This window comes from Loxodonta africana, chromosome 27, assembly GCF_030014295.1.
Source record: "Loxodonta africana isolate mLoxAfr1 chromosome 27, mLoxAfr1.hap2, whole genome shotgun sequence".
Classification (NCBI taxonomy): Eukaryota; Metazoa; Chordata; class Mammalia; order Proboscidea; family Elephantidae; genus Loxodonta; species Loxodonta africana.
In genome coordinates, this window is record NC_087368.1 from 25,126,579 (window position 1) to 25,153,467 (window position 26,889).

Here is a 26,889-nt window from a genome sequence, read left to right on the forward strand (position 1 = left end):
TGTTGAGCTTTTCCATCGTCTGTTTCCACAGATGTAGTCGACCTGATTCCTGTGTATTCCATGTGTGTGGTCACTATTTACGTTGGCGACAAAAGGTATTTGCAATGAAAAAGTTGTTGGTCTTGCAAATTTCTGTCTTTTGATCTCTGGCATCGTTTCTAACACCAAAGTCATATTTTTCAAATACCGATCCTTCTTCTTTGATTCCAACTTTCACATTCCAATAACCAGTAATTACCAATGCATCCTGACTGCATGTTGGATCAATTTCAGACTGCAGAAGTTGGTAAAAATCTTCAATTTCCTCAACTTTGGCCCTAGTGGTTTGTGTGTAAATCTAAATAATATTGTATTACCTGGTCTTCCTCGTAGGTGTATGGATGATATCCCATCACTGACAGCGTTGTACTTCAGGATAGATCTAGATATGTTCTTTTTGATGATGAATGCAACGCCATTCCTCTTCAACTTGTCATTCCCGGCATAGTAGACCATGCGACTGTCCGATTCAAAATGGCCAATGCCATTCCATTTCAGCTGTCTATACCTGTTGCTGTTGAGTCGATTCTGACTCATAACAACCCTATAGGACAGAGCAGAACTGCCCCATATGGTTTCCAAGGAGCGTCTGGTGGACTCGAACTGCCGACCTTTTGGTTAGCAGCCATAGCTCTTAACTACTATGCCACCAGGGTTTCCTTCAGCTCACTAATGCCTAGGATATCAATCTTTATGAGTTCCGTTTTTGACAATTTCCAATTTTCCTAGATTCATACTTTATACATTCCATGTTCCAATTATTAATGGATGTTTGCAGCTGTTTCTTCTCATTTTGAGTTGTGCCACATCAGCAAATGAAGATCCTAAGGTCGACTCCACTCTTCTCCAGTCATTTTTTGAGTGCCTTCTAACCTGAGGGGCTCATCTTCTGGCACTATTATCAGACAATGACCTGCTACTGTTCAGAAGGTTTTCACTGGCTTTTTCGGAAGTAGGCTGCCAGGTCCTTCTTAGTCTGGAAGCTTAGCTGAAACCTGGCCACTATGGGTGACCCTGCTAGTATTTAAATACCAGTGGCATAGCTTCCAGCATCACAGCAAAACGCAAGCCCCCATAGTATGAGAAACTGACATACAACGTCACTATGATCAAATCGGACACTAAAAGTGATGGGCACTTATTACTGTTGTTGTTGTTAGGTGCCATCGAGTCAGTTTTGACTCACAGCAACCCTATGTACAACAGAACGAAACACTGCCTGGTCCTATGCCATCCTCACAATTATTGCTGTTTTAGCTCATTGTTGCAGCCACTGTGTCAGTCTTCCTCTTTTTTGCTTGACCCTCTACTTTATTAAGCATGATGTCCTTCTCCAGGGACTGGTCCCTCCTGATAACATGTAAAAAGTAAGTGAGACAAAGTCTCGCCATCCTCGCTTCTAAGGAGCATTCTGGCTGTACTTCTAAGACAGACTGGTTTGTTCTTCTGGCAGTCCATGATATATTCAATATTCTTCACCAGCACCGTAATTCAAAGGCATCAATTCTTCTTCAGTCTTCCTTATTCATTGTCCAGCTCTGGCATGCATATGAGGCAACTCAAAATACCATGGCTCGGGTCAGGAGCACCTTTGTACTCAAAGTGACATCTTTGCTTTTTAACACTTTAAAGGTCTTCTGCAGATTTGCCGAATGCAATATATCATTTGCTTTCTTGACACTTATTAGGTACTTAAAAATTGGTCACTATTAGTTTAGGTCCATTTTGGCTATTAAATCTCTTATCAAAAATACGGGCACTGTTTTGGTCAACCTAGTCTGAAAACATGCTAAGTGGAATATAGCCAATCATGTCTTGCATTTTAGTCTCAATCTTCCCCAAGAATATTTAAGGAAGAAACGCCCCCTGGATCAGAGCTATTAGCTTATGAGAGTGTATTTGCTCAGGCTACAAAACCGAAAACAACTTGCTGTGTTGTAGAAGAAATAATAACTAAAAAATTATTATACAAATGACTGAAAAACAAACTTATACCAAAACACCCACATCCAGAGTAATCCGTCATCAAATTACAACAAATTTAGTCCCCAGAAAAGCTTAAGTACTGTGAGAACAATCATTGTTTCTAATGTGAAGGGCAGTATCTTCTCAACTTGAACATGCCTATCACAGCATCTATATTCATGAAATACCTACTAAAACAGCAACCCACACGTGGGTCTGATTCTATTGCTCTGCGAGTTGGTAGAAAGAAAGCCTGAGATGTGTAAATGAATCTTGCCTGTGTCACCAACTCATTCAATTGCTTGGACGGGTCATAACTTCTCTGGGCTTGAGTTTGCTCAGTGAAAAGTGAGGAGCCTGGGTTAGATTATCTAACGAGCTACGCTAGCCCCAAAAGCCCATTATAAAGTGTTCTCTATCCCTCTTTAATCTGAGGCATCTCTTTTGCTGTAAATTGATCAAAGCATCGGCTGTGCTTCTTGTTGATCTTAGGGATGTGATTTCCAGCAAAGTGTTTACTTCTTCAAAAATACGGCAACAAAAAGCATACTCGGTGGGATTTATCATGGTGGGCTCTGACCTGAAGCCAGAGTGTAAATTCTTTTCTAAGAATAAGCAATGGCAGTGGAAGGCTAATCAATCAGGAGCATAATCCATCAACTTGGTGTAGTTATTCCCTCACTGTTTTAGCATTCATTCTTTAGCCACAAAAGATCATGTGAGAAGATTCTAAATGATTGCTACACAAAGTATTCCCTAATACTAATGCCAGTTCATTGAGGGGGTCTGTACTACCCATCCTTCTTTATCTAATTTACTTTTGTGACACCAGTTTACTAAAAATTACTTGTATATGTCTGTCATTAAATTTATACATTACTGAGAAATATTTTGTCCTGTTATCTTCTGTATTATTTCCCAAAAAGTTTTTATAATATCTATTAACACATATTCAGTACCCTCAGGGTTGAACTCTCACAGAACATGAGAAAAGGTGCAACTAACTTCTCACCAGTTCAAGCCCATAAAAAACACAGGTTATTTGAAACTTTTTTATTTTTTGCCTAAACCACAGTAAAAATGCGACTGTCTCGCTTTCACAGATAAAGTACACACATTTGAGCCCCCATATTTCCATTACCATCTTCACAAAGCTGCTGGTAGATCTCGAGGTTTCCTCTTGAGGGTAAAGAGGGCTGGCCTGCTTGACCATCAAAATACAGCGCCAATACCAGACACCTCAAGGCAGGTAACAAGTTTCTCTCCAATTTAAAATTACTTGGCTGCGGTAGGAAGCTATGATTAACCAAGAGTCTGAGAGTTCCAGAAAACTCTAATATTTAAGACGTATTTATAACTTTAAATGCATAAATCAGTTCGTTTGAAACGTAACTTTAGCAAGAAAATGACCCTTAAGAGAGCCTGGTTGCATTTAAAAAGCAAATGTTATGATCTTTGTTTCAGGGGGGTATTTTATAACCCACATAAATGTTCTCCTGCGTGGCACAGGGTGAGAATCTCTGAGATTGTACTTTCCTTGTCTGAAGAGCTGAGGATTCACTTTGCAGGACATCACAAAAGGCATTTGAGGACAGGGCTTATGTCTTTCACCACTGCCTCCGCCACAGTGCAATCAAAATGCTTTGCTCATAAATGCTTAATGTTTGCTAAATTTAATTGGAGCAGTTATATGGTACACACACACAATATCCTGATATAGCATATAAATACTCTGTAATTACATAGTTTCAGAGTCAAGAACAGCTATTATGTTCAATGTGGTAGATAAAAATAAACTCAAAGGTAAAGCATTTTTTCCTGTCCACATGTTATGGAATTTACAATGTATCTCTGAATTTATGCAGTCAGTGTTGAATGTTTCCATAACTCCTGTCCACGCAAGTGATTTTCAATGTATAACATATTTATTAAAGATTTTTCTTTGGCCAAAGTAACCACTCAAAAGATATAAGGCAAAATAATCTCATTTTATTTCTCAAATGCCTACATATTTACAATCATAAAAATTTTCATGCATTATATAACTTATAAGATACTATACTTCCACATTTGTTACAAATTAAAAATCTTAGGAAAGCCTAATCCAACTGTAAACGGAGAAATTAATGGCTGATTAGAAAGTGTCAAATTACTATTATTAGCTCAGGATTTTACCATAATCATGAATACCATCATTTGACTCTTAAAACTATACTTAACAGTTTTCAGATTGAAATCTCATACTGGGGCAATAAGACTTTACTCCAACCATTAAAACTACAGTCCTACATGGACGGGAGGTTTTGATTCAAGGTTTCACTGTGGTCCAGAAAATAAAGATATACTTCCGTGAGGCTCACACGATGGACAGGCAGCAAAAGAAATACACCCGCACAGGGGAGTAAATCAGCCACACAGCATGCGCTCAATCAATGGACGACTCCAGACCATGGAAGTTCCTGATTATTGCCAGCATTCCTGTAATACTCAGGCTCTCAGAGGTCACCGAGTTTTATAATTATCTCCAAACAATTTTCTTCATGGTCATTTAGGCTTTGTCTAAACAGCTGCGTATGTTGCCAGGCAACATCACCATCTCCTCGGCTTAATTCTGCTTCCAAAATAACTTCAGTGGCACCAGAAAAATCGTGATAGGAGCGAAGCTTTTTATCTGTCGAAGAGAGGAAAAAAAATTAACATTTTACTTTTGGTAATGTAAAGGGCATAAGGAGATAGCTGGGAGGGCATTTCACATACCTGACTTGTAGGTAAAAATCAATGCCTAAAAAATACAAAGTAGTCGTTTTGGAGCAAACACGTCCTTTGAAACAAAGGAATCGTTTTTCTCCTTGTATTTGTGTCTTACGCCAAAAACATTAGTCCTCTGTTGTGAGGTTACATAGGTTTTTAATTTAAAAATCTGGCTTCAATACTATGAATAATTCTTACGCATGAAGAAGTCAGAGCTGCATGTCAGATAAATATAATCACACTCCACAGAGGTAAACTCGCCAGCCAAGTGCTCACCTCCTGTCAGTTCTTCTTCTGCTCTATCAGATCGCAATTTCCACCGTACTGTTCCAGTCTGGAAGGTCTGGCTACTTGTTCTAATGGAAATGCTATCGACTTTGAGACCGACTGATCCACACTCAAACTTCCAGGAAATATAAGCAGAGGATGATCCTTCCATTCGGGCTAAATACACCTACAAAGTAGCAGGGAGAAAGAAATGGTCAGAAATGGCGAAACAGAGAGCAAACACAGTCAGAAGTCTGACTGTCACAGGGTGCTGTGTGCACATGGTTATTAAGGCCTGACTTTTCGTCACTGACAATATTCTTACTGCTAATAGTCCTCATTTCATTTGCAATTTTTCCTATAGCATCTTCTGCTCTGGATTAAAAGTTATTTATTTGAACGTAGGTGCTTCAATAAGTGTAGCCCTAAAGTAAAGGGCTGTGCGCTAACCAAATTTTGGTAAATGACATGCTCTTGAAAAGTTAGAATTTCAGCTGTTAAAACGGCCCTTCTGATGAACCCTGTTAAAAATGAAAACTCTTTTAGATGCATTCACTGCTTAAATTTTCTTATTTTCTAAGTCTGGATTTCCCTATCAGCTTTCCGAGAGTGACATGGGCCACACTGTCTAAATGAAGAAATTCTTTGGCTTTTGCTAATTGTTTAAAAGGCAGTATCTGCAGAGTGTGCGCCCTGTTCTTTCACCACCAGTGACCCTTACCATCTACAGGTACACTACTGACGGCATCCAAGCGCTCTACTGACTCCTTCCAGCTCACCCTCTTCAAGATGTTGACGTGAAAACTGACATCCACAGCTCTGGTCTTTCACAGGCTCAAACTCCTAAGAATCTGACTCCTCGCTCATTATCCCTGTATCCAAATTCCCACAATAATCCTGCATTTCTGGGTCCTGAATAGACCCCATTCCTCATTTATACCGCTTACTGACTGCAGTCATGGCTTCACACCCCTCTTACTGCAACCACCTAACATTACCCAGTTCTAATCCCTTTGATCAGATTCGTTTTTAAAATCCCACTTCCTTCACGTCATTTTGCCTGGTCTGGGACACACAGCAAGCACGTGGCTCTTGCATGAAGTCCAAACTCTTGGCTTTCAAGGTCCTCCATAATTGCATTTCACCTTGAATGGCCAAAATGCCCTTTCTCAAACACCACTATTTTATTTCAGGGGTACTTGCCTGATATAATCCAGCCAAATCATAATCTCTCTGGGGGAACAAGTTCTAGATTCACTGAAGGGTTTAATAAACATTATTTATTAAATATTAAAACTGACAAACACACACATATTCACACTAGATCTTATTTTAGAGACATCTAGTATACTCGAAATACTATTTAGCTCAGGGACAAATAATTGCAAGTAGCATATAAAATAATTTGTCATGGAAACGGCTACCACCTGTACTGTCTTTAGTCATTGGGTAAGAAATCAGTCATTACTAGCATTCCAGCAGGGATTTTTGCAGTCTGTTTTGGAACCTATAGCTATTTTTCTTCTAGGTTAAATAAGTTAGTTAACTTAATCAGAAGATTTTTAGAATCAATGAGTTAGAGATTATTTAACAGTTTTTTCTCCAAGTAAACAAACTTGAACTCCTGAGACTAGATATGTATAGGCAACTGTTGTTCTGACAAACTTGGACATGTGGAGCTGTCAATTGCTCCACTCAAGTTCAGGGCACCTCCATACAACATCCCCCAATGCTCACAGGCTCCCATTACATGCTCCTAATAGCCATTTGTAAGGGGAGCCTGAAGGCTCAAAATTGTACCAGTTCTCCTTGGGAATTGGTTAGTTTCACATCTAGGGATTATCCAAAACTTAATTACTCCTTCTAAGTAGTGGCTAGACTGAGACTGGAAGAACTAGACGGTGCCTGGCTACCACCAATGACTGCCCTGACAGGGAACACAACAGAGAGTCCCTGATGGAGCAGGAGGAAAGTGGGATGCAGACCTCAAATTCTAGTAAAAAGACCAGACTTAGTGGTCTGAGACTGGAGGAACCCCAGAGGTCCCGGCCCCTGGACTCTCTGTTAGCCCCAAACTAAAACCATTCCCGAAGCCAACTCTTCAGATAAAGGTGAGACTGGACCATAAAACATAAAATGATACTGGTGAGGAGTGTGCTTCTTAGCTCAAGTAGACACGAGACTATGTGGGCAGCTCCTGTTAAGGTGAGATGAGAAGGCAGAGGAGGACAGGCGTTGACTGAATGGGCACGGAAAATAAAGGGTGGAGAGAAGGAGTGTGCTGTCACATTGTAGGGAGAGCACCTAGGGTCACATAACAATGTGTGTATAAGTTTTGTATGAGAAACTGACTTGAACTGTAAACTTTCACTTAAAGCTCAAGTGACAAAAAAAAAAGGAGTGGCTAGAAAAGGTGGTTATCTGGGAAAGATGAGCCAACGGAGGGATTAGTGGAAGAAAGACAGCTGGAAAGAACTAAGACTGGGGGAAGTAATCTTAAGACAGAAACAGATACTTTTATGTCTCAATATATACTTCTATGTCTTGTGTATTTTCAGAGCTGGGTAGTTTCAAGTATCCTTCAAAAGTGTGAGTATAAAGTGTGATAGGCTGAAGTCAGGTTAATTCCGACCTTCTAGCTTTTTTTTTTTTTTAGCTTACTTCAAGAATCGCCTTAAAGATAATGTGTGGGTCTAGGTCAGAGCTGTGGTTTTAACTGTTAACAGAAGGATTAGAATAACTGTTGAACACTCCCAAAAGAATTGCTTGTCTTAAAGCTTAAAATTTCCATCCTAAAGGCATTGGTTTTTAAGGTCCTAAAAGTTAAAGGGTAAGATGGAATTCATCACTAAATTCTTAGGTGCTTAAATAAACATTCAAACAGACTGTAAGTAGAGAAAAGGTCTCCTGCACTCAAGAAACAGTGTATGGAGGTACAAAACAGGTTTACGGTGAAAATTCACGTCATCTTTCTCACATGATAAATTCTACCTGCACCATTTTAACTAATTCAATCATTGTTAGATGTGATAGGGAGTTATCAAGAGTATGTATACTCAGTTTCGTTATCTGAAATGTACCAAAACAACAGGATTTACATAAACTTCCAATTGTGGTCCTGCCTACGTATAATACCAACAGAACTAGTAATTATAACTTATTTAGGAGAAAAAAATACTTCCTAAGCTCTCAAATACTCAATTGTTTTGTCTAGAGAAAATTTTTTTCTTCATAAAAATGTTGACTTAGACAATTCCTAACTTCCTTAGTTACCCAATGGACAAATTTTTGCCTGCTGGCTTTTTTAATTCATAGGTTTAATTTACTGTGTGCGGTTTTACATGCGTGGTTTTGTAAGCTGTCATTTTGCAAAATGGTGTTGTTACCCCACCTTAGCAGGGGCGGTAGTAAAATAAAAAATCATGGCGTTTTTCCTCAGCAGATTGAATTCTATATGCACACCCTGCTCCGTGGCCTATGCAACTCTTCAGTGTCTGTAAGCACATACAGGCATATCACAAACTGAGGGTGGGAACAAGGCTACTGCCCGTCTCTGGCTTAAGGTCCAAGTTGTACCTTTCTCAAGGTACACAAATCAAGCTTGTCCTTGGGCTTGTGCCGGTGACCAGTGCATTTAGGACTAAGAACAATTAACATGTCAGCTTCTTTATGTATTGTACATTCAGCAAATCTTTGCTTAAAGATTTTCGGATTACTACTTGCCAGGCTGGTCTGCCCACTGCTATGGTTTCCTAGTGGTTTGGTTTGCACTGTGCTATTTGGCTGTTCTTCAGTATCCTCTTAAAATTATTCTGCTTAGGCTGCTGAGATTAACTCTAATTAATTTCACCGTGCTGCAGGCCCCCTGCAGTCAGCCACTTCTACAGATATCCAGCAGAACAGCTGTATTTTCAAAGGATTTTAATTTGGTGCAGGTGAAACTGCACTGCTCACGTATCTTATGTTTGGTTATTCCATTTTATCACTGAAGTCAAACATGAATCCACTGTCAGTTCCTGCTGTATTTAACCCTCTGTATACTAAACTTCTGATTAATTCCATCCGCAGCCTCTGGACTGACCTCCTGGAATACCAGTGTGATCATGTCCCCCCCAGCCTCAATCCTACGATGTGCTTTCCTATTACATAAAGGGTAAAAACCCAAGCTCCTTTGCAAAGCAATCACCATCTCTGGGGCTGGACACCTGTTCACCTCTCTACTGTTATTCCCCACCATTCTCCCCCGTATCTATCCCCATCTGCTTCCTCCTCCCGGGACACACCAGATGGCCCCACCTCTGTGCTTTTGGACATGCTGTTCTCATGCTCCAGGACACCCCCTCCCTCCACATTCTGGCCCCATGCTGACAAACTCCCTCTCCCACCTCTTCCCAAACCCCACTTGGATATCACTTCTACTGTGAAGCCCTGACTCAGCTAGTGGCACGTCCTCCTGTCCTTCCTCCCTCAGTATCACATACAGACCTAAATGCGTACTGCACAGCACTTACTCCACTCATCTGAAGAACTGGGTCACACGTCTTTCTCCTACACTAGTCTTGCCTCTTGACCCACCGTGACATCCTGAGGGCCAAGCACGCTGTCTGGCAAGGCACGTTTGCTGAATGTCTCAATGATTTACTAACACAGTGCCCTGCATCAAAAGGTGCTAAAATGTCTCTGGTGACAAAGAAGTGATAAAACTGCTCAAAAAATGCAGTGTCTAAGGCATCCAGGGGCTGGAGTTGGAACAAAGGCAGAGTATCTGTGGTGCTCTACGAAGCTCTAGGGGTGGTGTAAGTCAGTATATATTCATTTACTCAGTCCTTTTTTCTTTCTCCAGTAATTTCTGCTGACTACTATGTACCATGCACTGAACTAGATGTATGAATGTGGAGAATACAAAATGAAAAAAAAAAAAAAAAGGCTTCTGCCCGGCAACATTTATAATCTATAGGAGAGAAACAATAACCCATTTTCACAAATATCTGCTGAATAAAAGTCATAAAGATGAGGTGCATGGAACAACGGGTCTACAAAGGAGGAAACGGACACAGTCAGGTGGGACCAGAAGCCAAATTCTGAGGATAGGAGCGTGTTAGTCAGACCGAGAGGAAGATAAAGGCGCTCCTGTGGATATATCGACCCGACGGCACTGGGTTCTGGGTATGTTACTTCTGAGTTATCCGTCTCTACAAGTGGAGTTAAGGTTCTTGCATTTTTCTTCTTCTGATACTAAATGTTGTAGCCGGAAAAGGAGTCATTCAACATTTATACAACGGTGCCCTTCACGTAAGTTAAGGTACAAGCTTTTCTTGAGCAGGGCCCTGTTCTCTATTTAATGGCCTTCGCATCTCATTTACATTATTTAAATCCTTCTCATACAATGCACCCTCTCTGGCCACACAGTTCTATTTTGGGAAATCCAAATACGCCAGGCACTCTCTGCCTTTTTTCCTGCTGTTTCCTGGCCTACTGAACACCTACTCATCCTTTGGCGTCCAGCTCAAATGTCGCCTGCTCTGTGGCACTCTGCCCAACTCCCACAGCCATAGCTAATTACTCCCTCCTCGGTGTTTCCATAGCAATGTGTTGACATTCTTACTGCAGCACTCTGCGTCATGGTTAAGATGGCTGTTTCTGCTTTGGTTTCCCGCTAAATTGTGCAGCAGGAACTGTGTTTTCTTCGTCTTTTTATTCATGTACCTGAGACCAATGCCTGGCACGACAGGCACTCGGTAAATGTGTGCTGACAGACAAGTGACAGACTAAGGTCAAAAAGAAAGATGCCGTACAGTAGACCTGTTTCTCCGCATAGCTTCTGTGGCACACTAGGGCCGCTGGTGAGGGAGAAAGGCAAGATCCTGCTTCGGTTCAGCCAAGTGCAGGCTGCTACTTGGATAAATAACACTCCCATTCTATCTTACTTTTCGGTCAGAGGAATTTTTCAGCTGAGGACAGTTTTCCAGAAGTTAATCCTCTCTCATCAACTATACAATCAATTACAGATAAATACATGATGAAGTTTTAAATTTTATCTTGTTTTATTGCTTATGCTCTTCTTTAGGTAAAGAAGACAACTGATAAATCTGTAATTTTAATAATCCTCTAAGTTATTCTTGATTTAATACAGAAAGATCCCTACTTTTGCAATTAGATAATAAATGTGATTTAAACGGGATATGTGTTATGTTCACACACCAGGATAAACTTTGGAACAACTTATAATGGGGGGGGGCAGGGACCTTATCTTTGAATTTCTTTTGTTCTCTGATTACTGCCTGACAGTGATAAGCATATAGTTTATGCTTATAAATAACAGCAGCTGTCAGTCTGTAACTCACTGTTAAAAATCTATCCAGTATGTCTTACAAATGAATGGCTTCCCTTCCCACACAAACATCTTCGCAAATTAACGTTAAAAGATTCCTATAAGTTAGTAAGCCCAATAAAAATCTCTCAGTAATACGGTCAGATCTACTGAGGTCATCTGAATAGCACTGAGTTTATTTTTGGCATGTGTTTAAGGCGCAAGGCAGTTTAAAAAGTAAAGTCTTTTACATGTTACAGTTACCATGTGACAGCAATGTGCAACTTGGTGTAAGTGAACTACTATGGTCCTACTGGAAACCCTGGTGGCGTACTGGTAGAGTGCTGTGGCTGCTAGCCAAAAGGCTGGCAGTTTGAATCCACCAGGCGCTCCTTGGAAACGCTATGGGGCAGTTCTACCCTGTCCTACAGGGTCACTATGAGTCAGAATCGACTTGACAGCAATGGTTTTTTTTTTTGGTTTATGGTCCGATTGCAGTTAGTTGCTGTAGACTTGGTTCCAACGCATGGCAACCCCACATACCACTGGCTAATTTCCAGAAGCAGATCATCAGGCCTTTCTTCTCAATCTGTCTTATTCTGGAAGCTCCTCTGAAACCTGTGCACCATGGGTGGCCTTGCTGGTAAGGCACTTGGCTGCTAAACAAGAGGCTGGAGGTTCGAGGCCACCTACAGGCACCTTGGAAGCAAGGCCTGGAAGTCTACTTCTGAAAAATCAGCCACTGAAAACCCTGTGAAGCAGTTCCACGCACGGGGTCACCAACAGTTGGTGTCGAGTTGATGGCACCTGGTCACTACCGTCCTACCTCCATTTATTTACTTTTAGGACACAGAGAAGAGATCGTTGACAATGCTGCTCAATCATCCAAACCTCGTGAAACGAAAGCTTGCTAGAGACCTGCTTCTTGGGACTTGGAACTAAATTATTATTCTATTTTTTATACAAATAACACGCACCTTCTGCGTTTGTTTGCCAGCTGCACCCTCCCCCATGAGGTATTTTGGTAAGCATGCTAAGTTTTTTTTATAGCAACATTTGGAAGAGGACTGGCAGGGTGGCGCGTGTGAGGGTGCCTCGTGGGGAGGGGGGAGGGGGAGGCCGTGGCTGTCATAAAATCACAGGATGCGCGTTATTTGCGTAAAAATACACTATACCCCCTAGTAGCCTACAATGAGTAGACAGTCGATACATATCTGTGAAGGAGTTAAACAGCAATATATTTCATACATTCATGCAAGAAAATAGTTGCATGGATTGGTCACACACTTGATTATTTTCTCCCAACTTCTTTGATGAAAATGGATACTTCTTTAAGAGAAACACAGCAATTTGTAGTAGACCTTTAATTACATGTTGGGAACAGAATTTTCTTTTACCTTTAAAGGACTTCTAAAAATAATTTTGATACATCCATTTTTGCCTTATGCGCAACTAAAAAATGAAGCCAATCTCTCTTTGTTTAAACAAAGGTTTAAACATAGTTTCATGCATTAAGTTACCATGTTCCAGTCTGTTTCCACTTTTCTGAATATGGATTCCATTTTCCACACCCCATTCTCCCATCCAGAAATGGTTTGATTGTTATCTGAAACTCGGACATAGTGATCCTTCACAGTATTATAACCAAGGTGGAACTGTTTAGAAATCTGCTCATTTTCAGAGGGGATGAACACGGTTTCTTTTCTCTAAAAAGAAAGCAGAATTAGGTTTGCAACATGACAGAAGATGTAAAACAAACCAACAAACAAAAAGAGGATCTGGGTTTTGGGTTATGTCGATTGGGAAGAGACTCCTCCCTTGAAAATATTATGACTTAAGAAAGGCAAAATTTTACATTGAAAAAGAAAAATTGGTGCCACTGGACAATTCTCAAATTGTTTTATGATTAAACATAAACAATATGATGCTAATATAGCAATGAACATTACTAGAAATACAGGAAATATAAACAGGAAATAAAACTCAACTCTGATTTACATTTTTGTGATTTTGTGTTTAACCTGAATCCATGTTTTTCATTTCCACCTCCACCACCATCTTTTACCTGGACTATTGCAGTAAGGTATCTTACGCAAATAATGCGTGCACTACAGGGTTTTTTTGCCAACTGCTCAGTCCCCTCATGCACTACTTTCCTAGGCACCCTACATGCATTATAGGTATGGGCATGTTATTTACGTGGGTGCATTAATTGCAAAAAAAAATACGGTAGTCTCTCAAACTTGACTCCCAGCTTTCACCTCTTACCTCTCGTATCCATGTTCCACACAGCAATGAAAATTATTTTAAAAAATAATGTAAAAATAATCACTTTCCTGTTTAATATACTCCAGTGACTTCCCACTGTACTTAAATTCCAAACTCTTTACCAAGGCTAACAGGGCCTTATAGGATCTGTCCCCTGCCTATTTCTCCAAGCAGATCTCTTGCTATTCTCTTCCCTTTGGTCTCTATGTTCCCACCACATTACTTTTCCTTTAGTTCCTCAAATAGGCCCAGCTCCTTCCTGCCTCAGTGCCTTGACACATGCTGTTCTCTCTGTTTGGAATGCTTTTCTGTCTACTCTTCGTATATTTGATGTTTTCTCACCCTTCAGGGCCCCACCTAAAGCCATTTCATCAGAGTAGCCTTTCTTGATACCCTAAGCCAGGTGAGTACCTGGCAGGTAGAGTTTGAAATAATTCTGTACATGTGTGAAATTACACAAAAGCTCATGTCTTTAAATTCCAGGCAAATATTAATCTAAGGGATTAATATAAGATACTTCCCTACTTCCTGAAATCTCTGAATGACTCTAAGGTTTGAGAAAGATGCTGTATTTATCCTGAGTCTTTCTGTGCCATTCATGCAACCGTCCCTCCTCCTGAGACAAAGGCAGAGTAGCCCAGTCTAAGAAGCCTGTTTCTAGATTAGGATTTCTCATCTGCATTATCGCTATTTTGGACCAGATAATTCTTTGTTGTGAGGGGCTATCCTGTTTGCTGCAGGGTGTTCAGCAGCATCCCTGTCCTCTAACCACTAGATGACAGTGCGCCTTTCCCCCTCCCCCAGCCTCCCCAGTTGTGACAACTAAAATGTCTCCACACATTACCAGTTGTCCTCTGGGGCACAAAATCATCCACCATTAAGGCCCACTGCTCTAGACTGTGTCAACATCTTGCTATTATGTGTACTAACCAGTCAGGAGAGTTGGTGATGCATTTTTTGTGGGCGGGGGGGGGAGGGCTACATATTAAACAGTATAAAAACTCCAAATGCACAATAATCAATAAACAGTATATAAAAAAATCCGAGAAACACGAAGAGAAATATTTACAGGTATTATTATTGGAATTTTAAAATAGTGCCATTACATGTATGAACAAGGCGATAATTCCCTAGTGAAAGTGTGGATTTTGCTGCCAAAAGGATAGAGATAAAAAAGCAGTTTATTTTTAGAAATTAATTTTACAATTATGAATTAGTATGCGAAATTTCAAAACAAGCACATGAGAACACTTTCCAATTTTTCTCTTCTCTTTCTTCTGCAAAGATATTTCAGAGCGCCGACATAATCCAAATGGAAATAAAATTAAAAAATAGCATTGTCTACTATTTTACAAAGGATTAGCTCATTACCAAGTGACAAAGATAAAAAAAAAATATGTTACTGAACATGGCATGTATGCAGCTAAACAAAGCAAACTGGATAACAGTAACATTAAGACTTTATGTTTTCAGTCTAAGATTAGGATAAATTTTTTTCTTTCTTGAAATGGTATCATCAATGTTACCTTCTTTTTCAAATTGACTGCAAGGTGCGGCTCTAAAATTTTTTAGGATTCATATCTCTCAAATTTATTTTTAAAACTAACATTCATTTCTAAAGGGGGAAACGATTTCTCTTTTAATTCATGGCCCTAATAGGGTCCCCAGTAATTGAGATTTTTAAAAAAGAATTTCAGAAGAGAGAACAATTTGCATATATGACCCAATTAATATTTTTAAAGTTTAATCAACTTACACGCATGTGAGAGGGAGCAAACCCATCCATACAAAGAAAAAGGAATGAAGACCTAAATAATTGCCATGTTTTAAACTGAAAACAGCTGTGAACTAAATGAGCTCTCTAACTGGCTTCATTAGATTTATCCTTGCAGCTCGCTCTGCATTCAGCACTGATTTCAATTATGTGAGTTTAGATCTTGTAATTCTATGGCTGAACCAACGCTTTCACTGCCTACTACAGACGATGGAATAAATTAAAAAGCAAACAGAATTTATTGAGGATAATTCACCTCTTTTAGCCTAGAGCCGTAAATTGTAACAACAGCAAACTTAGAAAAAGTAGATATAAAACTATCATTTGTTTGGAATTCTTTGATATTAATACTGTGATGGGTTCTCTTCCTTTCAAGCATTTTTGTTACTTATTTTCCTAGACACCTAATATTTAAATACCTTCCAGTGAATCAACTTTAAGCTCACTCAAGGCAAGGGACAGTCTGCTGTTCTTCCTTAGTATCCACTGCAGAACCTAGCACAATGCTTTTCACCTAACCCATAACTATGGGATGTAACTATAGAGACTGTATTTCCATTGCTCATTATTTAATTTTGGGAGATTAATTAAATGATAATATCTTAAAATAAGTTTGACAATATAATAGCAATCATAACAATAACAGTAATTTCAGATATATATACAGGCATCTATCATGAAATACATACTTTCATTGATTTAATTATCCACATTTTAGATTTTTCCCACTGTACTTTATAGTTTTCGTATGGCAAAAAAAAAAAAGGCAAGACACAAAACACAGCTCTTTTAAGTGCATTAAACCCCCACTTTAAAAGACTTGAATAGGCAGTTCTTAAGAGAGGCTATCCGAAAGTTTAAAGAACAGGCACTCGACTTCATTAGTCATCAGCAAAATGCAAACGGAAATTACAGTATGCTATTACTATTTTTTAGTTTTTATCTACCACCAGAACTGCTAAAGTGAAAACGAAAGGCAATACCAAGTGTAGGCAAAGATGTGAAAGAACCTCATATACTCCTGGTGAGAGTATAACCTGGCACACCACCTGGGAAACTACTTGGCCGTCGTCTACTAAAGCTGCGCACACTCCAACGCTGACAACCTAGCAATTTCGCTCGTATTTACCCAATAGAAACGCAGACACACAGTCACTGAAAACATGTTATCAATGTTTGCAGCGGCGCAATCTGTAATAATGAAACACCAAAAACAACCCAAATGCCCATCGACAGTGAAACGGATAATTATATCAGTGATTTCATAAATAGTATTATTTAGGATGGTATATATTCATACCAAGGAATATTATACAGCAATGAGAATAAACATACCATAAACATGCAACAAAAGATAGGAATCCCACTAACATAATATTGAATGGAAGAAGCCACACACATTCAGAGTAGGTATGATTCCACCTACTTAAAGCAAAATAATAGGCAATTCTAATTTATGATGTTAGAGGCCAGGATAACAGTGGTTGTTACTCCTAGGGATGGAAAGCAGTAACTGGAAGGGAACTCATGGCTGTTTCTGGGGTTTTGGTGAGGTTCTCTTTTTTTTTTTTTTTTTTTAAGATTCTATTTCTTAGTCTGGTTGGTGGTTACACAGGCGCTCGATTTGTAAAACTTCATTAAGGTATACATTTATGAATTGTGTGTATTTCTGTATGTACTTCAAAGTTACACTGCACTAAATATTAAAATATTTACATAATGTAAAAAAGAGAAAAATCTCATTTTAAAATGCTTTGCTAACTCATGTTATACTATGTCAATTTATTTAGTTCTCTTCAAATGTTCACATTTTTTAATAATTATGCTGCAAAGTTAATTTTCTGTAATCAAACAGCAGTTTGGGAAGCAGGAAACTGAAAAGAATATCAGGATATAATAAATTAAATACCTCTGGGCCCATTTCACCTCGGGCTACTCTCCAAGCCACAGACCCAGATGTTCTTCCACCCAGCTCTCCAGGTTTCGGGGTTTTGGGAGATATAAATTCAACGAGCTCCACAATTACCCTCTGGAGAAGTTCTTTTCTCCGGCTTTCTGACAAAGGTCGCTGCCTCTGTAACTCACGTCAAACAAAAACATAGTTAAGATTAGGAGAACGCCGAGGCCCGTTTATCTCTCAGCAAGAAGACACTTACAACATTTGCATTTTAAGGGGATGCTCAAAGACGTAACCAACTTTATTTCCACACATACTTTATTTGGAAAATAAAATGGACACTGTGGGAAGCTTAAAATAAATTTACGTATTTTATGTTGAGAAATCATGTAACACCTCTTGCCACCTCTCCATGGCCTCTAGTGTCCTTGCTTTGAGACGGGAGTAACAATTTCTGCTTCGTGCTATGAAGGACTAGCTGGTTCAGACCAACGACCAGCTGCCCTGTTGAGAAAATGAACAAAAGCTGGGGAAAACACACACACAGACACACATACAGACACCTGTTCCAATTACAAGGTAACCGGAACTTGAGAAGCCAAGATTCCCAAAAGAAGAAATGAATCAGGGTGAGGCAAACCTACTAAAAAAAAAAACAAAAAGGTATGCCTATTTTCCCTTCCAGGTATTTGCCAATTTTTAAGTGGCAATGTTGAGGAGAGGCTGAGAAGCCAAGAACAAAATGGCGGAGAAGGCACTGAAAAATGAGGCTGAATTTTTTTCATACTCATGGTACAGATGAGAAAATAAACTGGAGTTCAGAGCCTGCCAAGGTGAGGGGCCCTAGGAAATACTCCAGGTTTTCCGGTTAGAATTTCTGAAGGGCTATACTTAAAAGGGCAAATTCGAAACAGGATGAAACCTCACTGTGAATAAATTCAATAACTGATTAGATTAAGGCAATATACTCTGCCAGAAGGAAAATTAGTTGCTTTTGTTTTTCTGAATTATGAAAAACTTATGTATACAAAATAAAAATTTAATACTACCAAAGAGTATAAATAAAAAATGAGCTTTCCAACTTCAACACCAGTTCCTCTTCTCAGAAGTAGCCAATGTTAACAATTTCCTGTGCTTTGTTTCAGAAATTCCATAATGGACAAACACATGTGTGTGTGCATGTGTGTGTGTGTGTGAAAGAGACAGAGATTACATTCAAGACAAAACTACTTTGATAAATAAAACAGCACTTTATGTCAAGTACTATATACACTGAAATTTGTTTCACTGAACTTTGAGAAAAGACATGCCAATTTAATCTAAAATAACATAAGTAAAATGAAATATTTTATTTAAAATGAGTCCTCGAATTTTCAATGTACAAAAAGACATTTAGGACATTTAAATATTTTTGTTTGCAAAATAATGCTGCTACTTAAAGAATTTCAATGAGTTGAAAATTGGCTATTCTTGATTAAAAACCTCAAATATCCTCTCAAAAATGACAAATCCCAATTACACACCTGCTTATTAAGCCCGTTAATAGTTTCTCGAAGTAATTCTTCTTTAACCAGAGTTCTTCTAGAGATTACGTCTTCATGTTTACAAGAATATCGCCAAGTGACGTCAACCACCTCGAACAAATCACAGAACATAAATATCTAACAAGATTATCACCATCAGTCTTGGTTTGCTAAATATGAGAATTGCTAGAACGAATGTTAAGTGTTCAATGCAATTTTTAAAATACTATCCTTTATTTCAAATTTAAAAACCTGCAAAAGAAACTGAAGAGAATACGCTTTTTATTCATTTTCTTACAGGTACATTTCCAAGAAAAAAAAAAAAAAAATTTTTTTTTTTAAAAAGCTGAGGTAAAAAGACAAAATTTTCCAGAAAAAAAGCATTCTCTTTTTTAAAGTTATCTACAAAGCTGATTTCATAAAATTAAAAAAAATAAAAGCTTTTTCCATTTTTATTGCATTAAATTTATATTACAGAACAACTGATTTCTGACAAAAGTGCAAAGGACAATCTTTTCAAGAAATGGTGCTGGAATAATTGGTTATCCATACGCAAAAAAAATGACCTTCAATCCACATCTTGAACCATATACAAAAATGGACTCAAAATGGATCACACGTCTAATTATAAAACTTCTGAAAAGAAAACACAGGGGAGAATTTTTTTGATCTTAAGCTATGCAAAGATTTATTAGATACAATATCAAAAACCACAATCCATAAAAGAAAAAATTGATAAACTGGACTTTATAGAAATTAAAAACTTCTTCTCTTCAAAAGTCATTGCCAAGAGAATGAAAAGACAAGCCACAGGGAGGAAGCAAATCTTTGCAAAACGTGTACCTGATAAAGGACTTTTATCCAGAATATGTAAAGAACTCTCAAAACTCAATAATAAGAAAACACAGCCCAATTTAAAAACAAAAAGCGGCAAAGAGGGCATACTGATGGCAAACAAGCACATAAAAAGATGTTCGATATAAATTATTATTAGAGATATGCAAATGAAAACCACAATAACATACCACAACACACCTACTAAACCAAACCAAAACCAAAATCCACTGCCATCCAGTCGATTCCGACTCACCGTGACCCTACAGGACAGAGAAGAACTGCCCCACAGCATTTCCAAGGAGCGCCTGGCAGATTCGAACTGCCGACCTCTTGGTTAGCAGCCATAGTACTTTAACCACTACGCTGCCAGTGTTTCCACACACCTACTAGAAACTGCGTTTCGTTTTACTAGAACGGCTAAAATTAAAAAGTCTGAACTAAGTGTTAGAGAAGATACAGAGAAACTGGGAACTCTTATATACAGCTACTGAAAAAGTAAAATGGCAAAATCACTTTAGAAAACAGTTTTGCGGTTCTTAAAAAGTTAAACATACACTATGTGACCCGGCCATTCCATTCCTAGGCATTTACTGAAGAAAAAGGAAAGTGTATGCCCATATAAAGACTTCCACGTGAATACCCAGAGCAGCTTTATTTGAAACAGTAAACAATGGGAAACTACCAAAATGTCTATTAGCAAGTGAGTGGATAAATTATCTACAGTACATCCATACAGTGGAATACCACTCAACAATAAAAAAGAACACGCTATTGATACATGCACACACACGGATAAATCTCAAAATAATTATGCTGAGTGAATGAAACTAGAACCCCCCTCCACCAAAGATTATATACCGTATAATTCCATTTATAGAAAACTCTAGAGATGTAAATTATACTGACAGAAAGCAGATCAGTGGTTGCCTGGGGAAGGGCAGGAAAGAAGGATAAGGAAACTTCTGGGGATAAGAGATATGTTTACCATCTTGATTGTGGTAGTGATTTCATGGGTATATACAGACCTCAACACTTATTAAATTGTACACTTTAAATGGATGCAAGTTTCTGTATGTCAATTATATTTCCCCAAAGCTGCCAAAAATAAATAAATGAATAATTGTGTTATTTATTTTATTCTTGGGAAAAAACTTTTTTTCTCTATGTCCTACCTCATCTTTAGAGAATGCTATCACATAGGAGATTTTCTTGCCCCATCCTACTTCATAAAGTAGCGGTTTGTCACAGACGTCTTCACATGCATCACAGTGTAGCCACCGCTGCTGAGAAGGAGAATAGACTTCTGTCCAGACATGGTCTACTCAAGTGAGAGACAAGAAAGCAATGGGAACACAACAGAAAGAGAAGCTAAGTTCATAAAACCAGAATGGTTTACAATTAACTATAACTATACACAAACTGCTAAGACTAGAATCACATAATAAAGTAATTTCTAACACTCTACATTTCAGTTTATTGAACATTTTGTGGTAGACCAGACTCTAGAATACTTGTATTTCAAAATTTCTATTTCTTTGAAATTCTTGAAAACGTACTCATCTTGTTTTTGGAATATTTCTCTTAATGCAGTTAGTTTAAGGCTTGATTAAAAATAATGTGTGCCAGAACTCCAAAGGTGGTGAACACATCGAACAACCTAAAAACACTGGACTCAGTCTGCCAATGCGATGGACTTAATGGCACTTTTGAAATCATCTTTAAGACTCAGAACCAGTAGGGAGACCCAACAGAGCCTCTCTTGTTCTTAATATTCTATGTTGGATTGTAATAGAACAATAACTGTTAAGTGAAGGTTTTATTTGAGTCTAAGAAAACAGCAGAAACACAAGCAAAACTTCAAGAGAGAGGAAAAGAACTTTATAACAGGTAGATGACACGCGTCATTTCTAAATAAGGACAATATAAATTTCACGTGGCCTTTATACACTATTTTTATACGTTAAGGTTACTAAATCTTTTACACTAATTCGTACAAAAATAAAGATTTCTTTAACACATTATTATACAAGTTCTTATCCAAATAGAAATCATACTACTATAAATGTCATGGTAAACTGTTAATAAAACAAGATGTATAGTGCGATGTACCAGGCAAAAGCTAGGTATATTACAGAAATCTTGTGATACCCACAAAAAATTCCTGTGAGGCATGTATTATTGCTATTTTCACAGAAAGCAAACAGAAGCTGAGGCTGACAAGGCTGGAAGGTAAGGGATAGAAAATGATGGGGCTAGACTGCAAACCCAAATCTGTCAGTGTGCAAACTACTCTCTGCTCATACCACGCTCTGTACCTGTGTAATCCCAAACATAGCGAGCTTCAAACCCTAACGCTCGGCAGCACAGTGTGAAACAATTGGCCCACTCGCCACACCGTCCACATCTTGTTTCCAAAAGTTTCTCAGGGTTATTATACCTGGTTTAAAAAAACAAAAACAAGTTTGATTCATTACCAAAATCAAGTATTAAAAAAATTATATTACCTTTATGCTACCCAGTAATATTTCATAATTTCTTATTCATTCAATAAATATTGATTAAAGAGCGTAGGATATATGAGGCACTGTGTTAGAGTTTTTGGTGAAAAAAGATAAATTAGACAGCGGTCCTGCCTTTGAAGGTTTACAGTCCAAACAGAGAGAAGGCATTAACACAGATAACTATAATAAATGGCAGACTGAAACAAACCATCCAACAGGTCAAATTTAGTGTATAGGAGAAGGACTGGGGAGAGAACTTGTATTTGAACTAGGCCTTGAAGGACAGCCAAGATTCAGACAGGCAGAGACTGTCTAGGAAACCTGCTTTAAGCATTAGCATTATTCTAGCAAGTGCATAATTAGCTTATTATATTTAAAACTAAACAACTTTAAAAACTACTCAATACAGATTTTGTTGTTGTTGTTATTAGGTGCCGTCGACTCAGTTACAACTCATAGCGACACTATGTACCACAGAACGAAACACTGCCCGGTCCTGAGCCATCCTTACAATCGTTGTTATGCTTGAGCTCATTGTTGCAGCCACTGTGTCAATCCATCTCGTTGAGGGTCTTCCTCTTTTCTGCTGACCTTGTACTTTACCAAGCATGATGTCCTTCTCCGGGGACTGATCCCTCTTGACAACGTGTCCAAAGTAGGTAAGATGCAGTCTCGCCATCCTTGTTTCTAAGGAGCATTCTGGTTGTACATCTTCCAAGGCAGATTTGTTCATTCTTTTGGCAGTCCATAATATTTAATATTCTTTGCCAACACCACAACTCAAAGGCATCAATTCTTCTTCGGTCTTCCTTATTCATTGTCCAGCTTTGACATGCATATGACGCGAATGAAAATACCGTGGCTTGGGTCAGGCGCACCTTAGTCTTCAAGGTGACATCTTTGCTCTTCAACACTTTAAAGAGGTTTTCTGCAGCAGATTTGCCCAATGCAGTGCATCTTTTGATTTCTTGACTGCTGCTTCCATCGGCGTAGACTGTGGATACAAGTAAAATGAAATCCTTGACAACTTCAATCTTTTCTCCGTTTATCATGATGTTGCTTATTGGTCCAGTTGTGAGGATTTTTGTTTTCTTTATGATGAGGTGTAATCCATACTGAAGGCTGTGGTCTTTGATCTTCATCAGTAAGTGCTTCAAGTCCTCTTCACTTTCAGCAAGTGAGGTTTGTGTCATCTGCATATCGCAGGTTGTTAATGAATCTTCCTTCAATCCTGATGCCATATTCTCCTTCGTATAGTCCAGCTTCGTGGAATATTTGCTCAGCATACTGAGTATACAGACTGAATAAGTATACTTTAAACCATACATCTGTCAGTTTGTCATATTATGGGGGCTTGCGTGTTGCTACAATACTGGAAGCTATGCCACTGGTATTCAAATACCAGCAGGGTTACCCATGGTGGACAGGTTTCAGCAGAGCTTCTAGACGAGGACTAGGAGGGACCTGGTGGTCTATTCCTGAAAAGAGTTAGCCAGTGAAAACCTTATATTATACTATACTTTTACCTTACAGCTGATGATTATTTTAAGTACTGTACTATAACTACTACCACAATTATCAGTATATGATTGTTATCAGAATTATCGTTATTCAAGGTTAAAAATTATGTATTAAAAGAAATGATTTATAATATTAAAGTTGCTATGATAATACTCATGTGCCCTAGTGGTGCAATGGTTAAGTGCTTGGCCACGAACCAAAAGGTCAGTAGTTCAAACCCACCAGTGGCTCCATGGGACAAATTTCAACCTAAGAAACCCTACAGGCAGTTCTACTCCGTCCTATAGGGTCGCTGTGAGTCAGAATTGACTTGACAGCACACAACAACAACAACGTGACAACACTCAATTTATATTCTAGAGTAAACCAGCTGTCATCAAGTCAATTCTGATTTCATGGAGACCTCATGTGTGTCACGAGTCGAAACGTGCTCTATATTCTTGAGTAGAAGTCAACAAACTTTCCTTCTAAAGGGCTGACAGTAACTGCTTTAGATTTTGTGGGCCACTTTGGTCTCTGACACCAGTATACAACTCTGCTGTTGTGGCATGAAAATAATCACAGCCAGTATGTAAACGAATTAGCTTGTCTGTGCTCCAATAAAACTTTATTGACAAAAACAGATGATGGGCTGGATTTAACCTGCGGCTTGTAGTTTGCCAGCCTGTTCTAGAAGAATATATTTCCAATAATTAAAATGAAGATAAAAAGTTCATTTACTAAAAATTTAATAAATTCACTTCCAACCTTTCATTAAGAAATTGCTGTGAATTTATTGCCCTGTGTATACCCACCTTGGGAATCGATTGGTGAACTGGCATGTATCACAGTAATGATCTTCTACTCTGTTTGCACCCCACTTTAGATCATCATCACTGGGGGATAACGAGTCACCTCTAGACCTCGTCAGGCCACCACATTTGCTGCACAAAATGTTATTCACCCAGTGAAAAAATTCTTCCTTAAACCAATGCAAAAGCTCCAGCAAAAGAAAATCCTCGTCATTTACAACGGTACCTGAGAATTAAAGCAAAGCCAGATAAGATCTACCGCTGACGAAAACTAATAGTCACTATTTCAGTAGCAAAATATTCACACGTTTTATTCTCAAGTGCGAGGCTGAAATACATGAAAACATAAGATTACCTAAAAGGTTTTCCCAAATAAGATGCAAGAACGAATTACCAGGATAAAATACTATGACAAGTGAAACTGTACCACTTTGTAACCTCTAATCAACACTATGGCATTAACATGTGAGCCGAACGTAATGACCTCTCAGGGCACTATGATCAGTCTGGAAATGATCCCGAAGCACGTGGGTGGGTAAGAAAACAAATCTTATTCTTGTAAATGTTTAAAAATGATTAATACTAAATTTGCTATTGGGTATATACAAAAGTAAACACAAAGCAATTATGAAATCGTAGACAGAAGTCACAGAATGCCAGATACTCTTTTAATTATTACACTAGTTTTTCTATCAGTGCTTCAACTGTACAATATAATCCAGCCATGGATACCTACCCTAAAACACCCAGAACCACAACCATGTCTACACTGTACAACTATAGCACGGAAACAGGACAGACAGTATTATATTCATTATATCAAATAAAAAGATGCCTCTTGACCATATTCAAGATCATTACCTACAGGGAAGGAGAGGGGAACAGACCTAGAAAGACATACACAAGGGCTCTATCCTTAATGTTTTATTGGTAAAAAGTAATAAAACACACATGAAGGAAATATATGGCATAATGTCAGGATCTAATAAAGTTTGATGTTGGTTATAGGCATTTGATATATTCTATTCTTGTACTTAATGTTTGATATATTTCAAAATAATAAATACTACAGGAAAAATCTTTAAGAAAACAAAAAGGACAGAAATAACAGACATACAATGTTAATTCTCCACAAATTAATGTATAAATTAATGCATTAGCAGTTAAAATTACAGAATAGTTTTTCCTAAGATTACACAAGCTAAATAATACAAAATTCATGTAGAAGAGAAAATGTACAAAATGGGTAAGACAACTTTGAATAAGAACCATAAGCTATATCCCCTCTAAAATTATCCCCTCTACTACATATTAATGCAAATTATAAAATTCTATTAATCAAAATACTGTGATATTGGTGAACAAACACACAGATCAATGAAACAACACAAAGCTCTGAAGATGGCTATCTAAATAAGAACACGTTATTTAACAGAGTTAGCATTTCAAAGCAATTCTAACAGGATGGACTAGTCAATAAATTACGCTGGGACAAAAGGCTATCCAAATACCATTGGATTAAATTAATTCATTAAACCAATATTTTATATATTACTATAAATATACACATATAGAAGGGATTCTATAAAAAGTAGCAGTGGAAGACAGAGAATATGTTTACAACTTTGGTGTAGGGAAATCTTCTTAAGTCAGATGCAAATTACAAAATCAATAACGGAAAAAAATGAAATTTTACTACATTACAATTTAAAACAATTTAAGACTTAAAAGATAGGCTACTGTGTGTTGCTGAGTCAATTTCAACTCGTAGGGACCCTGTAAGACAGAGCAGAACTGCCCCATAGAGTTTCCTAGGGTATAATCTTTATAAGAATAGATCGTCAGGTCTTTTCTCCCATGGAGCTATCGGTGGGTTTGAACCACCAAACTTTTGGTTACCAACCAAACACTTAACCACTGCTCCTCCAGGGCTGCTCAAAAAAAAAAAAAAAAAAGAACAAAAGATAGGCTAAATAGAACTAAACAAGGAATGCCAGGAGGATAAAGATAAAGAAAAGATAAACATCCAGAATATACAAAGAACTGCTACATACCACTAAGAATATTAACCAAACCATGAGGAAAATTCACAAAGACCATAAAAAAGTTCAATAATTTCATGAAGGGGAAAAAATACTCTTCTGGTATAAACTGAAAGACAACTTGGCAGGATCCATTAAAGTGTTAAAATGTCACATAGCCTTGACACTGTCCGTATCTTGCCCAGAGAAAACTCTTGCTCGTGTGTACCAGGAGGCATGCTGTGTAAGAGAGTGTTTACTTCAAGAGTGTTTAGAATAGAGACAAAAAGTAAAAAATCGCAATCTCTAACTACAGGAAGCTGTATAAATAATAGTACATGCATACTGTTGAACATAATTAAAAAAAAAGACCACATGAAGAAGTGAAAAAGATTTCCAAGATATGCTAATAAGCGAAAAATGC

At 38.2% G+C, this 26,889-nt stretch overlaps 1 protein-coding gene across 2 annotated transcripts in view; it reads right to left on the reverse strand.

Moving 5' to 3' along the window:
- Positions 1–3,973: 3,973 nt before the first annotated feature.
- Positions 3,974–26,889, reverse strand: part of NGLY1 (N-glycanase 1) — a 65,202-nt gene continuing 42,286 nt past the window's right edge. Inside the window, exons 5-12 of one of the 2 annotated variants that reach the window (XM_010595547.2) lie at positions 24,448–24,670; positions 21,947–22,068; positions 20,804–20,949; positions 18,795–18,905; positions 17,284–17,448; positions 12,853–13,038; positions 5,032–5,209; positions 3,974–4,675 (exon numbers count right to left, since the gene is read on the reverse strand). In XM_010595547.2, the coding sequence (XP_010593849.2) occupies positions 4,500–4,675; positions 5,032–5,209; positions 12,853–13,038; positions 17,284–17,448; positions 18,795–18,905; positions 20,804–20,949; positions 21,947–22,068; positions 24,448–24,670 (1,307 nt within the window). In that variant the 3' untranslated portion in view covers positions 3,974–4,499. The remainder of the gene's footprint in view (positions 4,676–5,031; positions 5,210–12,852; positions 13,039–17,283; positions 17,449–18,794; positions 18,906–20,803; positions 20,950–21,946; positions 22,069–24,447; positions 24,671–26,889) is intronic. The other variant, XM_003415725.4, reaches the window with a different exon arrangement.